The sequence below is a fragment of the Podarcis muralis genome, chromosome 3, assembly GCF_964188315.1.
Source record: "Podarcis muralis chromosome 3, rPodMur119.hap1.1, whole genome shotgun sequence".
Taxonomy (NCBI): Eukaryota; Metazoa; Chordata; class Lepidosauria; order Squamata; family Lacertidae; genus Podarcis; species Podarcis muralis.
Window position 1 is genome coordinate 60,542,607 of NC_135657.1, and position 15,767 is coordinate 60,558,373.

The following is a 15,767-nucleotide window of genomic DNA, read 5'->3' on the forward strand; positions in this document are numbered from 1 at the left end:
GATGATACCTGCCGTGATTCTTCCTGCGTGTGTGTGAGAAAGTAACCCCCGGACACCAAGCGGCGGAAAGAGTGAATGCAGGCAGAGAGAGAGAGAGGGAGGGAAGAGTTCCACCTTCGGCTTGCTGGGAGGCAAGGAGTAGCTGGGGCAGTAGCTCCAGTTTGGAGAGCTACAGGTAGGCGGCGGCCTTTATTATTATTTCCCCCCCAAAACATTTTCTTTTCCCAGCTTTCTGTGGAGTCGAGTTCTTTTGCGCCACCTCCCCTTCGGCTGCTTTCGTTTTTCCGGGTTGGGAGCGTTTGGGAAAAGCGAGAGCAGGGGATCCCAGGTGACCGCGGGGGTGGGTCGCCTTTCTTCTTCCCCCGCGAGCTTCAGCTCTCTCCCTCTCACCTCCTGCCCGCGGTCCCGCGCGCTCTCCGGCGCCGCTTCCAAGCCCCCTCCCACGCTTCCTCCGGGGGAAACGCGGCTCCTTTTCCTGTTCCTCCGTCTCCGGCGGCGAGCGAGAGGGGTCCCCGGCTGGATCTCCCCCCGCCCCCCGGAGCTAGTCAGGGCAGGGCGGCCGTGTTTCCCCACCCCCTTTCCCCGTGCTTTCTCTTCCTGAGGTAGCAGCACCAGCGGCGGAGGAGCCCGCGGGGCGAACTCGCTCTCTCGCTCGCTCCCTTTTGCAGAGAGGCATTGCAATGTACCTGTGGCGCCTCCTCTTCGGCCCCCCGGCCGGCCGGGCTCACGGCTGCAGCCCCCGCGCGGCCTCAAACAACTACTGAGTCTTCTAGAAAGAGGCAGGAGAACAAAAAGCAGAGGCTCTCGGACTTGTGCGTGCGGTGGATGTAAGTTTTGCTCCCTCCCCTCCGCAGAGCAGCCTTCGCCCCAGAGCCCGCGCGATGCCTTTCCCCCTGAGGACGGTGTCGCCGCTCAAGCTGTGCCGCCTGGAAGAGGACGCGGCGGCGGCTCCGAGGGACAAAGGAGGCTCGCCCGCCGGGCGAGGCGGCGCGGAAGGGCTCCTCTTCGGCTCCCTGGAGGAGGTCTGCTCGCACTCGCTCGTCTCGCTCCTCTGGCAGCTCTCCGACCTCTCCCGCTGCGCCGGCGACGTCTTCGGCGGCATCCAGACCCAAGCGGACAGCCTGGGGCGGCGCAGCGCGCGCCTCCAGCACCGCCTCGACTCCCTCAAGGCTCTCGCCGCCCGCCTGGACCACCGCAAAGTCAAAATCCGTAAGTCTCTCACGGGGCTGGAGGGAGCCGGGAGGGCGCGGTGGGCTGCTGCCTGGCTGGCTTGGCGGGAGTTCAGACCAGGCTGTGGTGGTGGGTTTGCCCTGGGTCGCCTCCTAGAGCCCCTCGTTGCCGTTTTGTGTTGAGAGACGAGAGGCTGGCGGCAGGGCATGGGGAGGGGGGGCAGCAAAACGGATGGAAGTCTCGCCTGCAACCGTAGGAGCCAAGGGGCCGGGGTCCCTTTGCCTCCCTTCCTAAAATATTTGAGGAGACTGCTCCCCCACCCCCCCAAATTGACGAGCCCTGCCATTCAAATGGTTTGCGTGCATTGCGTCTGGTGATCGATTATGCAGGTTGAGGCATACCTGGGCCCTACCGTATTTTATCCAAGTTGACACCCTTGCCTGCAGCTGGGAATTGGAGGGCAGGTAGACCACCCCCTTCCCCACTTTGTAGTGAAGAACTGAGCCCCCCTCCCCCAAGGTTCGGGCTGGGCAACTGATCTCCCCAACTGGACCTTTTTAGTGGGCTGTAGGGGTCAGGCTCTTGCAATCGGTGCAGGCTCCACGGGTTTGGCTGCATTGCTGAAATGCTCTGCCTCTCCCAGGCAGAGATCTTACAGCAAAATGTATTTGGAAACCCCCCCCCCCCCCCACACACACAGGGGTATTTCTTATGGAGCTGGGCGTTGGCCAAAATGTTCTGAAATTGGAGTCTGTTCTGGGATTAGAGTCTCTTCACACGTTAGGGCAGTCTGCACAACATGGGTACTTGGTCTGTGTGCATTCAGTGAGCTACATTTATATATGTTTGTCAAACATGATTATCTGCTTGCGGAGTGCATGCTGGAGGTGTGATCATAGTAGAAGGCTTTCTTTTTTAAATCAGGAAAATCTGGCACCCTTGCACATCTGCGTGCTGTGTGTGTGTGTATGTTTGTTTTAAAGAACAGTAGAAGGAAAAAAAGGAATGAATCACTGACAGTTCAGATTCAAAATCCATTTGTGTTGCTCATTGAGAAACTCTTTCCAGTTCTTTTAACAACTTCTCAGATGTTAGTGGAAATGTGGTTCTTGTTTGACCTGATTAGTTCAGAGGAAGCTTGCTTTGGTAATGTTATAATTTGAGGAGTGTCTCTTTCATGAATTCCCTTGATAAATCAAACCCTGAGCATAATAAAGCACATTGTTTTGGAAAACATGTAAGTAGGCTTGTAAAAATGCATTCAGTCTCTCTGTAAGAACATTTTTCACTTTAAAGATGCGTTAAGTCTCAGTATTTCCTAAGAATGCTGCTCAGTAAATTAAGAACACATTAGGTGCAACCCAGGTATGTTTACCTTCATTTAAGACCCCTTGAAATCATTAGGCAAGGTTAAGTTGTGCCCAGTCATGGAAATCTTTGGGCAAGGCTAAGTTCTTCTTGATAGGTCTGTCACCACAGACAGTTTCACAAGTAAGTCTTTATTTCAATATATGTCTTCTCCATGTTAGAACCATGCAGAGTTTACTTTGAGGATGCTAGATTGAGCTTTGCCAATGGGCACACATGTATAGGTAGCAACAAGGCTTGATTACTGCATCATTTTATTCATGGGGCTGCCTTTGAAAAGTGCTTGGAAACTTCAACTGGTTCAGAATACTGTACTGCAGCCAGACTGTTAACAGGGCCTTGCCTTATACATAAAAGATATATCCTAGCTTATAGACTTAAGCCCAACACATTTAAAGTGCTAAACAGTTTATAAATCCCCAAATAATCTGGGATGTCCTGGATGAGTCTGCCTGTAAACTGAGATGTGCAACTAAAGGTCTTCATTGGGAGCTCCCCCATCAGAGGTTGGTCACTGGACAGACTCTTTTCTATAGGCAGAATCACCTGGCACAACTTGACCTTTACGTCTTAGACACCAGCCCACACTTGTCTTATTTGTCTTAGAATTCATCACTAGTATTATTTTGGTTGTAACTGTATTTCTTATTATTGGATATAATTGTTTGCACTGCTGAACTCATTTTTAATCTACTATTGTTTATATTGTTTTACTGTTTTGAGCCAGAGTTGTAAATTAAAAAAAAAAAAAAGCTGCCTCAAAGACACTTACAGTGGAATGGTTGGATAAAAGGGTTTTTAATTTAAAAAATTGGCTTCAAAAGGTGGTGTGAAAAATCTGCTTAGCTGTCCTTGTTACGACTTCCATTCATATATTTTAATGAATAAACCTACCACTCAGAATGCTTCACTGTGCACCCTTCTTGATCTTACCCATTGAAAAAAATAGTAATTCTAGTCAGGCGTCGCTGGCCGCTACTTACGTTTAGGGTTCATATGTTGTATGTACTGAATTAACAACATACAGAAGTGATTGATTTAAAAAGTACTCTTGATTTAAAAAGTAATCTTATGCACACTTTCTTGAGAATAAGTCCCATTAAATATAAAGAGACTTGCTTCTGAGTGTGCTTACAAATGCATTACTAACACTTTCCAATACGTTGCATTTTTTCAATACATGTTCCTTGATCAAATGTATGTGTATTAGTGCTTTGCCTCATACTACATGCATCTCACCATCAAATCCACCCCCCACTCCTTAATTTTACCTTCTCAGACATTACCCACATTTAGCAAACCGTGCTGATGTAGTAGTTTGCTTTTTATGTGTACAGGTTATTCAGAGTTCCAAGGCAAGCAAGAAAAAAATTGCATGATCCATAGAGTTCTGTTTGTTTTGAAAAGAGAACGCTCCCATGGAAATATTATACAAATAGTATTACTGCTTGGTGTTGGGATAGTGCATTTTGACTGTTCAGGGTAGATGCAAAACAAGTCGTACTTCCTTTGTGTTATCGGAGACCCTGCCATCCAAAGTTCAGAGGTAGAGCATGACAAGGTTTTCCCACTGTAAGCTCCAGCCTTATTCAAGAAACTGTTAGCTCCTGTGTGCAGTGTTTGGCATTTCCTGCTAGCTCCGTGAACAAATTTTCAGTCTGTGTGTGTCCTTTCTTCCCTTCCCCCATCTGCAGTTTTGCTGTTTGTCCCACTCTGTGAAAGGAAGGCTACAATGGGTGAAGGGTAGTGAGCTCAGGAGAGTAGAGGAGCTTGTTTGTCAGCTTTTCTGATGGGTATCAGTTTTCAGCCTTAATTTGCCACATTAGCTGTAGGATGATATTTGGCTGTTTCCCTTACATTACATTAAAATTTGTGTCTCTGTTCACTTCTTAAAATATAATTCTCTTTTTATTTCAATTTGTTGTTGATTGCAAAACAATTAAAATGATTAAAGTATTACAATACAGTCCATTATATTTGACATAAATTTGTCCCAAACAAACAGTTGGGAAAGTCAAGAACAAACCTTGGCTTTATCTCATGGTTGTTTGAGCACTGGTTCAGAAGTAACATGGCCAGCTCACAGTTCATGCACCATCTAATTCGCTTAATCATGGCTTATGGCTCAGCCAAGGTGTGTTAATACGGCAGTGCATTAGTATATTCTCTAAATTCAGGCTATTAATGCATATTTTCCACAAAGTTGTCTGTCTTACTTTATGTTAAAGTGAGATAGGGGAGGGAGAGTTTGAAATATACCTGCATAACGACCTACACTGTCATAACTTGGATTGTTTTAAATGTCATATATTTGATTTTATTATGATTACATAGTACTGGTTTATCCTAGCATGCAGTTGCAGTATAGGCAACTTGGTTGTGCTTCTGCTTGTGCATCTATCTCTTGCTATTTGACCAAATTTATATGCCTTTTTAACTTTTGAAGTTTGTAAACATTCCCTGTGTTAGTTTTAATGTATGCTGTTGGTCCTAGGCTTACCTATCCTTGAGTTAGGGTCCTTATTGCTTGTGGTAGATGCTGAGAGGAGAAAAATGTATTTGAGGTTGCTGAAAGCCAGTTGACTTTTGTGAGGTCCTGCAGTTGTGGTAAAATAGTTCTGTTTCAGCTATGGACATATTGGGAATAGCATCTTCCATTTGCATTTTCAAACTGACACTTTTGTTGTTGTTGTAAAAGTTGTTTCTTGGAACACTCATCCATTTCCAATAAAGGACTTTTTGTGTGTTTCTCTGAGAATACTGAAGCTGGATTGAATTTACTTATAGAGTCTTGAAAGGAAGTATATAATAGTCTACTAAACTTAGTTGGTTTTTTGTCTAGGAACTTGGAGATCTGTTGGCTCCACCCCTATTTCCCCCCCTTCTCTTAAAATTATAATAAAAATACCTTGAAAAACATGGGTTTTAAATGAGATGTTTCTTCTTGTATTTGAAACCTAGAAATCAGTCATTCTACAGGACGCTGGGAGGATGCATGATTTATTTGTGTACAGAATATATTATGGCTATATAAACATCTTTTTCTGTAGGGAAAACCCAAGTAAAGCTAAATGGTTCTGCCTGTTCACCCGTTCCTGCTAGATACTTTTTATATAAATTGTTGGAGGTTTACAGAAAAGCTGCTTTTTAAATGGATATTTCCTTTTCTATTTATTCCAGTGTCATGCAGTGAGATGACTAGAGCTCATATCTCTTCCATACCCACCCAGTGCTAGGAAGGAAATGCTGTGCAATGCAACCTGTGACTGTTTTTGTTTTATTTGGAGTCAGCTGTTTCCGCAGAGAAGATCCCATTTGGCTCACTGCATCTCTTGCTGCAACAAAGAAAAACACTGTGAGAGGACTTTCCTGTGTTGTTAAATTCAAAACAAAAAGAAGCACAGGAATGGAAGAAGAATCTTCTCTTCTATGCCCATCCTCCACAGCACTTCCTTTCTTGTAGAAATTTGCTTGTAAAAACACTCACACAGCGCTGAAGAAGATTGTATGACATCTGCCATGCAATATAATTCAATAGAAAAACAACTATTTATATTCTTCTGTATCCTTGCTCTTTTGCTGGTTAGTTTTGTCCATTTCCTTTTGAAAACTCTTGTTGACATGGCTATTGAGCATGAGTGAATTGTAGAATAATAGAGTTGGAAGGGACCATGAGGGTCATCTAGTCCAACCCCCCTGAATGCAGGAATCTTTTGTCCAATGTGGGGCTCAAACTCATGATTCTGAGATTATGAGTCTCATGCTCTTTCGGCTGAAGTATGAGACACAGTTAAATTCAAACTAATAAGTGGTCATTGGAGATGCCCTATAGGAAGGGAGCAACAGCCTGATTTTAACTGTAGGAGTAATATTCAGCAGTCCTGATCTTAAATCCTTCCTGTAATGCTAAGATCTTAGAGCAGAGCTTTCCAAACTTGTGTGTTGCAAAACATTAGTGTCTCAGCTGCAGTTTGAAGATGTGTCATGTGAACGTTCCCATGCTCCTCCTGTGGCTGAAAAGATGTTAGTTTAACCTCCAGTTTGCTAGTAAAACTGAATTAAGGTAAAGGTAAAGGGACCCCTGACCATTAGGTCCAGTCGTGATTGACTCTGGGGTTGCGGCGCTCATCTCACTCTATTGGCCGAGGGAGCCGGCGTACAGCTTCCAGGTCATGTGGCTAGCATGACTAAGCCGCTTCTGGCAAACCAGAGCAGCGCACGGAAACGCTGTTTACCTTCCTGCTGGAGCGGTACCTATTTATCTACTTGCACTTTGACGTGCTTTTGAACTGCTAGGTTGGCAGGAGCTGGGACCGAGCAACAGGTGCTCACCCCGTCGCGGGGATTCGAACCACCAACCTTCTGATCAGCAAGTCCTAGGCTCTGTGGTTTAACCCACAGCGCCACCCGCGTCCCCCAAAACTGAATTACTGTGTCACAAAAGGATGCAGGTCTAAAAAGTGTGTCACCAATATGAAAAGTTTGGAAAGCTCTGTCCTAGACCCTCTGTAGCCACTAGAATTGGTGCTCTGAATGTAAGCTGCATGTCTATTCAACTTAACCACAAATTACCTGGAGAGCGTGGTGCACGGTCCAAATTACATAAAATTATTTATTGCAAAACCTCAGTAGAAACAAGAGTTCATTGGACACTTAACAAGCTTCTATATGTCCTTAATCTGTAATTATATATTAAGTGAAAGACTCATTATTTGTTGAAATTCAGCTTTTCCTATTGATAAAACTTTGCTAAAAGCAAGAACAGGACAAAAGGTTGCATTCAAAGAAAAACCCTTTCCCAAAGGGAAACTGGTACAAAGCCTTGCTGCACTGAGGCAAGCCTCCATTTGAAATTTAATAAATGAAGATTTATACAGAAATGCTTTTATTGGCTGAAATGCGAAAATGCATTATATAATACAGTGGTACCTCGGGTTACATACGCTTCAGGTTACAGACTCCACTGACCCAGAAATATTGCTTCAGGTTAAGAACTTTGCTTCAGGATGAGAACAGAAATTGTGCTCTGGCGCCGCGGCAGCAGCAGGAGGCCCCATTAGCTAAAGTGGTGCTTCAGGTTAAGAACAGTTTCAGGTTAAGTACGGACCTCCGGAACGAATTAAGTACTTAACCCGAGGTACCACTGTATTCATCTTGAACACAGTTTAATAAGTTGTAAAATGCTTCCTCAAGAGCTTCCTTTAATGTACAAAATTGTAGTTTCACCCAAAGAGGCTGGATGTACTTTTTTTTTAAGCAACTGTCCAACCCTCTTAATTAACAACCCTTGATTTTAGTCCACCTGTGTGTGATCAAATCCATCTTTTTTATCAGCAGTTGCAGATACTGATAATTCCTGGAATTGCAGCAGGCAAGGAAGGGAAACAAAATTTGTTCCTCCCCTTCTATATCCATCTATTGAAACTGCTATATGCTTTGTGAATGATTCTACTTTTAAACGCTTCTTGCCACCTTCTGTGATTCTGAGATAAAATCAGTGGTGCTCATATGTGTGTGGAATGGATGTATGTTGGAACAGCACAGTGGGGTGTCATAGTCCTCTTTTACTCTCAAAATCTGAATTGGAGTGTTAGGAGACACTCTGGAACAGATTTAGGAGATGTGTAGGGAGGAGAGGCAGGAGGAATTCTTTTGCACAAGTGAAAGTCCGCTCATGTGATGTTGGGTCCTGCTTTTCTCTTCAGGAATTATCAGTTTCGTTTTGTTTAGTTGATTAGTCGTGTCCCACTTCGTGACTCCATGAACCAGAGCATGCCAGTCTTCCACTGCCTCCCGCAGTTTAGTCAAACTCATGCTGGTAGCTTTGAGAACACTGTCCAACCATCTCATCCTCTGTCATCCCCTTCTCCTTGTGCCCTCCATCTTTCCCAACATCAGGGTCTTTTCTAGGGAGTCTTCTCTTCTCATGAGGTGGCCAAAGTATTGGAGCCTCAGCTTCAGGACCTGTCCTTCCAGTGAGCACTCAGGGCTGATTTCCTTCAGAATGGATACGTTTGATCTTCTTGCAGTCCGTGGGACAATCAAGAGTCTCCTCCAGCACCATAATACATCACAACTGGGAAAACCACCTGATGCTATTTGCATTTTTAAAAACAGCCCTGCCCATTAAATGCAAATACATGTTTAATGTCACGTGTACTTTGGCCTCAATAATCGACACATTGCATTTTATTTAAATCGTGTCCCTTCCCACTGTATGATAATATAGGATGATTGAGGACAGATAATTTCAAGCACAGTCTGTGTTTTGATGCAGAAATTAATTTAACTGAATTGATTGCATCTACTTTTCAATGTCTTGAAAAAAGTGAACTAGGAACTTATATTTTCTGTTAAAAGTAACTCCTTTTCATGTGGGTTGTTTTTTGTTTTTTGTTTTTTGGTCAGTGAGTACTTATCAGGAATATGTAATCAAAGCCATGTTTATGGTTGCTGTTGACAGATCATACCTAGCTGCTAATTACAGCAATAATTAATGGGTGTAGGTAGGGAACAGGTCTTACCTTTGGCTGTCAGGCACTTATTATATGAAATATTGGAGAATATTACCTGGGTACCTGCAAGTCAGGTATAACAGGTGTGGATTTACTTTTGAAATTTCTGCTGTCTCTTACTTGGGAATGGAGTTACTGTCATAGGCGCCGACTCCATGGGGCTTGAGGGGGCCCGAGCCCCCTCAAAAATTCGTTTGGGGGGGCTCCGCCCCCCCAATAATCTCCGGCGCCCCTCCAGCAGAGCGCCATCGCCGCCCCTCCCCCAGCCCAAAATGCACAGGGAGGGGCGGGCTGCATGCCTCCTGCCCTCCCTCCCGAGCAAAAGCTCCACCCAATTTCCTTTGGAGCTGATTAATAGGCGCAGCACGCTCTCCCCTATTCGCTCACGAGGAGGCGGCGCCACTTTATTTGCATATTCATGAGCTTATTTATTATTCATGAGCTTTCCCGGGCCCCCCCAATATTTTTTATAAGTCCGCGTCCCTGGTTACTGTATTTATGTTTGCAAATGCTGTGCTTTCTAAGGGTTATTTGAGATGATATGCAGTACTTGGAGTTAGCCCTGTTTAATAAAGGAGTTTGGTACATAGATGTGTAATATTGTGCCACTGTCTGTTTGTTCAGATACTTTTCATCTTTGCGCATGGAGAGATGCCTCTGTAACAGGTGTGGGGAACCTCTGACCTTCCAAATGTTGCTGAACTACAACTCCCACCAGCTCTAGCAGGCATGGGATGATGAACGCTGTAGTTCAGCAACATCTGCCAGGTCAAAGGTTGCCCAGACCTTTGTAGTAACTAAATGCAGAGCTAGAGATATGAAAGTATTTTGCCTTTCCAGATCTCAGAGTGGTATAGCTTTCTTATCTCTGATAAAAAAAATATGAATTGTCAGATGTTTGCTCGTGTCATCTATATACAACACTGGAAACAGTGGTGCAAGGGAAATGCACGTACCGGTACATTTCTCCTGTTTTCGGATACTTGTTCTTATTGACTTTTATTACGGTTTCAAATGTCTTGACACCTAGGACCTTCATTAATCATAGAATCATAGAATTGCAGAGTTGGAAGAGACCCTGAGGATCATCTAATCCAGGGGTCAGCAGCCTTTTTCAGCCGTGGGTCAGTCCACCGTCCCTCAGACCATGTGATGGGCCGGACTATATTTTGGGAAAAAACAACAAATGAATTCCTGTGCCCCACAAATAACCCTGAGATGCAGCTTAAATAAAAGCACACATTCTACCCATGTAAAAACACGCTGACTTCCAGACCATCCGCGGGCTGGATTGAGAAGGCGATTGGGCCACATCTGGCCCACGGTCCTTAGGTTGCCTAACCCTGATCTAGTCCAACCCTCTACTATGCAGGAGTTTTCATTCAGCTGTGCCATACAGGGACTAAACTTGCGACCTTGGCATTTTCAGCACCATTCTCTAATCAACTGAGCTATCTAGGCTGAGTCAGTGTGACTACCCTGAATGACCAATATATTGAAAACTGAGGTATCCAGGTGAGTAGGGAACAAAACAAGCAAAGAATGTGTTTTTCTGTCAGTAGCAGAATTTACAGATGTGTGTGCGTGTAGATTCTTATATGCAGCAAAAATACAGATCCTATACTATAACAAATGTGGACTTACTCTTCTTTCTTAACACCTATTCTTAAAACATTGCTACTGTCTTTTGAATGAGAAAATATCCTGTTTTCCTCATTAGTCATACAAGGTTTAATTTAACTGGAATTGCTGAGCAAAGTAATCCCAACCAGGCAGAATCATCAGGAGAAGAGATATATGCTGGCACATCTTTGTGTAAATTAAGCTGCGTCATAACTGCTCCTGGCTAGGGAAGGCATGGAGGGAGTGTAAACATTCATTTTCTACCCTTCCAGTGACTCTTGTGGGTAATGTAAATTACACCAGTCTCCATGGATGAAATCAGTGGATGAAATGAGTTAGGAGGCATCATAACTTTATGTATCTCTCTCCTCACCCCCAATAAGCCCATTTCCCACCCCTGACACCTTTTTGCCCTTTGTACTGCTGCAAGATGCCAACTTGACGCCAGCAGGGCTTTCTGTCAGCCAGGACACTAGGGTAGGTTGTTTATGCTAGTTTAAGGCCAGATCAACTGCTTTGGAGGGCAGATACCATATTTTTCGCCCTAGAGGGCGCACCTAGTGGTTTTTTTTTGGGGGGGAAATAAAGAAAAAAAACTATTTCCCCCCCAGGCGCGGGGCTGGGGCTGAGCTTCCCCCGACCCCAGCCCCCAGAACAGGCTGCTATCTGCAAGTCTTGGGAGCCTGGCGGGAAGTCCCGCCGGGCTCCCAAGGCTTGCGGAGAGCTGCCCGAAGCCCGGGGTGCGCTCCCTGGGTTTCGGGCTGCAGGCTGCTGTCCACAAGCCTTGGGAGTCCGGCGGGAACTCCCAAATTCAATTCAAATACCAACCTCTTTCACCTAGCATATATGGGGTTAGGATTGCACTGTTAATTTTTGTTTTATAGTTCCGCTTCTTGTTGCGTTCTGGCACCTGCTCCAGGTTTCCCGCTTGGATTAGTAATGGCTTTGGTAGCAGATGAAATCACTTCAGAGGGAGTTCAAGAGGGCTTAGAAGATGGCTTTGTGGGCTTATCAATTGTTTCAGTTGCATAGTAGAGAAAAAGCTCAAATTACTGCTGCATGCCTTGCCATCCTCATCTTTTTAGGGGCAAACTGCGTTCTGTCAAATCAACCTCAAAATATACAGATAATAACTTGCCTATTTCATTAAAAACAAAACCACAGCATTTTAAAACAAGTTAATAAAGCATATTGGTACTTTAAAACATCACCATTACAGTACATAAGACAGTTAAAAATTGGCAGCTATGGTTGTGAACACTTATGCAGATCAGTTATATTTTTAGTAAGTGATGAAGGCACATTACCATTGCTGCCTGCCATATTGGTAGTGAGGAGGAGTTTGTTTCATAAAATAGGCACCACAGTAAAGGCTTCCGGCCTCTGTGTTACTGCAAGATGGAGTTTCCAGGTTGCAGTATGGACAGCAGAACATCATCTGAAGGCTGTGGTGATTTAACAGGTCTGTATGTTCGAAGGCATTATTTTCGGTTACCTGATTCCAAGTTGGAGAGGGCTTTATATTTAATAACAATATATTTTAAACATGGCTTGGTGGCAGTCTGGCAACTCTTTCAGCACAGATATGGACAGCCAGATTCCCCACTTAGCACCTGCTATAGCTTCTGATTGTCAGAGTAGTCCCACCTACAGTAGTCATTACAGTTGTTCAGTTCTGAGGTTAACATGCATGAGTCACACTGGTTAAACCAGGGGTGGCCAGGATAGTGCCCTCCAGATGTTACTGGACTAAAACTTTCATTGACCCACCCAGTGTGGCCAAGGATAAATAATGATAGGAGTTGTACTTTAGCGGTATTTGTAAGGAACCACATTGGCAACCCCTATAATGTTTTACATATTGAGAGAGAGATGCAGGTTTCTTGTGTTTCAGAGAATGAATAACTTGCTTGGTGCACAGAAGGGTAGGGAATATGGGAGATACGTGCAAGCAGCCACCTCTCATTCCCTACAAAGCACCCTCACTTGCACACACGTTGGAAAGGAGACAGGGGGAAAATGGCTCTATTTTTCCCTGTGTTGCTTGTTTCCACATGGACCCCCATGCTTATTTCAATAATAGCAAACCAATTCTGTTGTGACACTGTGGTGCTCAATTATTTAGTGACTGTAGGAGCTAAAACCCAAAATAAAGCCCGTGACTTGAAGAGATTCTAGATCAACAAAGGAAAATAAAAACAAATTGGATTGATATAATTAAATAGGGTGGCTGGTGTGCACCATATTTTTTAATGTGTTTTAACAGTACGGTATTAATATAATGCCTGCTAGGCTCCATTTGGTTTTTGTGTTGTTACATTCAGCACAAAGAGTAATGAACAGGGTGGGGAAATATATTAATGAGGACCAGGAGGCTTCTATACAAATATGTACATGGGAAACAGATGAAAGATGTGATAGGAAAAACAGGCTTCAGCTGCAGCTCTTCAAATAACAGAACCATCACCCCACCCACTTTCTCTAGGTATTAGCATCATACTAATTAGCACCCGCATAACAAAACCTGTCAGGCAGGATTTGTCAGAGTAATGCTCATAGGGGATAGTTAGGCTAAGTCCTCTGCCCCTTAAATTGTCAGGTGTCTTCTGATCCTTTGCTAATAATTGCCCATTGGCAAAACAGCATCAAGCATTTTTGCTTTTCTGCTTTAAAAAAAATATGTGTGAACTAGGATCTAGAGATCATTTTTGTTAACTTGCTTTGGCATCAGATCCCCTCTATTAATCATGCAGCAGGCTTCCATAGTTTTGCAGGTTTATAATACGTCAACTTGAAATTTTCTGAGGTGAGCTTATTTGAAATGCAATAAATCAAAGGGTAGCTAGCTTACTGTGAGGAGGGTTTTTTTTGGAGGAAACATTTTAAACATTTATATACTGACTTTAATGATTTTAAGGTAGCTTACAAAAAATAAACAGTGAATTTTAAGACAAAACATATATGCTTGTCTTCATAATTCTGGGCATAATTATAATTATGATAGGCTGTTACCTGAAAATATATAGTGGTACTCTATAAATAACAATATTTGAGACTGTCCCCTAGGAGTTTTGAGTATTTTACTTGGCTTTCTGGTAATCTCTGACCCTAATTGGCTTGCTTAGATTGTTGAATATTCCAGAAACTCAAGAATATTCAGACAACTGCTTGCAATCCAGTTCTATGAGGGAAAGCAGATGAAACAGTTCAGTAAAGACATCTATTGTTCTACTTCCTAATGCTACTGTCAGTTGCTTTGTTAATTTATCTGTTAATACTGCAGCCCATACATGATTATGGGCTAGGACACAAGTAGCTTAGTGCAGAGGTATTCAACCTTTTTGGCACCCCTGCAGGGCTCAGGAGTTCAGTTATGTCACCCCTTGCCTGCAGAACTGGCAGCCCCTCACCCCTGTTCAAACACCCTTTTGGAGTGTTCCCTCAGCCTCCTCTCCTCTTCTTGGGAGTCCTTTGGGCAGCCGCCACTGCCACCCCTGGTCTCAGAGCTGCCCCCCCCTGCTCCAGAGAGAGGTGCCTTCTTACACTGCCCCACAGGGGCCTGGGAAGCACCCCCTGGCCAGACCTAGAGGCACCATTCACCTGGGGAGCTTGTAGCCAGAGCTGCTGCAACAAACAGCTTTGCAAGCCTTTGGGAGGCAGAGACGCAAGAGGGAATCAGAGGAGGGAGGGAAGGAACCCTTCCCATCATTCCCTGCCCATCATTCAAGGCACCCCAGGGTGCCATGACTCACTGGTTGAAAACCACTGGCTTAGTGGGTTGGCTGAGGTTGGGAAGAGATCTTGGGGATCATAGAAGGCAATGTGGCTAAAAACTCGTCTAGTAAGCAATATACTGAGAAATGTGAACCAGAAGCAGGAAGGGTAGGTGAAGGAAATGAAGGCTTCAGGAAATGGATAAAGGAGATTGGGAGTGGAATGGGACTCAGTGTCTGGATGAGTGTTTATGGAATATGCAACAAGGCATGCCTAAGGCTGTGAAACAATGGCCAAAAAGTTTAGGGCAGGATTTGAACTTACTAGCCAAGTCTCTTTGGTTGCAGACTGCTCGTTATTGTAATACATGACTATTACAGCCAAGTCAACTATAGTCTGCACTCTAGAAGAATTTAGTGCATATATTTGTCTTACACTTTTTTCTAAAACTGTTTGGCAGCCGTTAGGGAAACTGACAGGCACCATATCCCTCAGTCCAGCCTGCCAGGCCTGTCCCAGCAAACCTCACCCACCTGCTAGTCATCCCATTCCCACATCAAAATTTATGGAGATTGTCCTATGTAATTTATGGATATAGAGATTAACGCTCAGATTTCTGATCTTGGTGCTAAGCACCACAGTTGTAAGTTTGGAGGCAAGCCCTCTGCCTGCCCTTTTAAAATAGGTATATACTGTAGACTGAAAACGGTTTTTGTTTCAGAAGCTTGAAAAACAAACAAGCTGAAAGTTTTTTTTTTTTTTAAATGCTCTGGTATATGCTAAAACAGATTAAATTCACTACAGCTGGTCTTAATGTATTATTTGTTAAATTAGCCAGCATATTTTGACTTTGCACCTTTAAAAAATCACCTTTAAAAATCTAGTCTAGACAAGAAATATCTGTCATTGTTCATTGCATCTCTGAATGTCAACTAAAAGGGCAACAGAGCGGGCCTGACCTGTTTTAGCCTGTCTGGCAAATCAAATGCAGATTTATTTATTTATTTATTAAAAATATTTATTTTCAAGAAAAACTATAAAACAGTAACACCTGGTAAACATTTGACACTGAATGCATGTAGCCCAGCAAGACCACTTCAGGTAAAGTAGCAGATAAATTGAGAAGTCTGACTGTTCACTGTTAGAGATTAGTGGCATTCTATTGTGTTTTTTATTGTGTTTTATAAACAAGAATAATGTTATACAAACAAGTATACCAAGTTTTCTCATGCCATTTGTATATCACAAAAGTAGCATAATAAATGTGGAAAAATATCTACAACATATGTTTCATTATTAGTGGTCCATGTACATGTTCTTGGTTCATAACGAAAGTACCTCTAAGTTGCTCCTAGTAAAGCTCCATCGTAGGCTGAA

General features: G+C 43.7%; 1 protein-coding gene across 3 annotated transcripts in view; it reads left to right on the plus strand.

The window, feature by feature from the left end:
• Nucleotides 1–245: 245 nt before the first annotated feature.
• NHSL1 (NHS like 1) overlaps nucleotides 246–15,767 on the plus strand; it is a 148,259-nt gene continuing 132,737 nt past the window's right edge. The window contains exon 1 of one of the 3 annotated variants that reach the window (XM_028723553.2): nucleotides 246–1,209. In XM_028723553.2, the coding sequence (XP_028579386.2) occupies nucleotides 882–1,209 (328 nt within the window). In that variant the 5' untranslated portion in view covers nucleotides 246–881. The remainder of the gene's footprint in view (nucleotides 1,210–15,767) is intronic. The other 2 variants (XM_028723550.2, XM_077925943.1) reach the window with 2 other exon arrangements.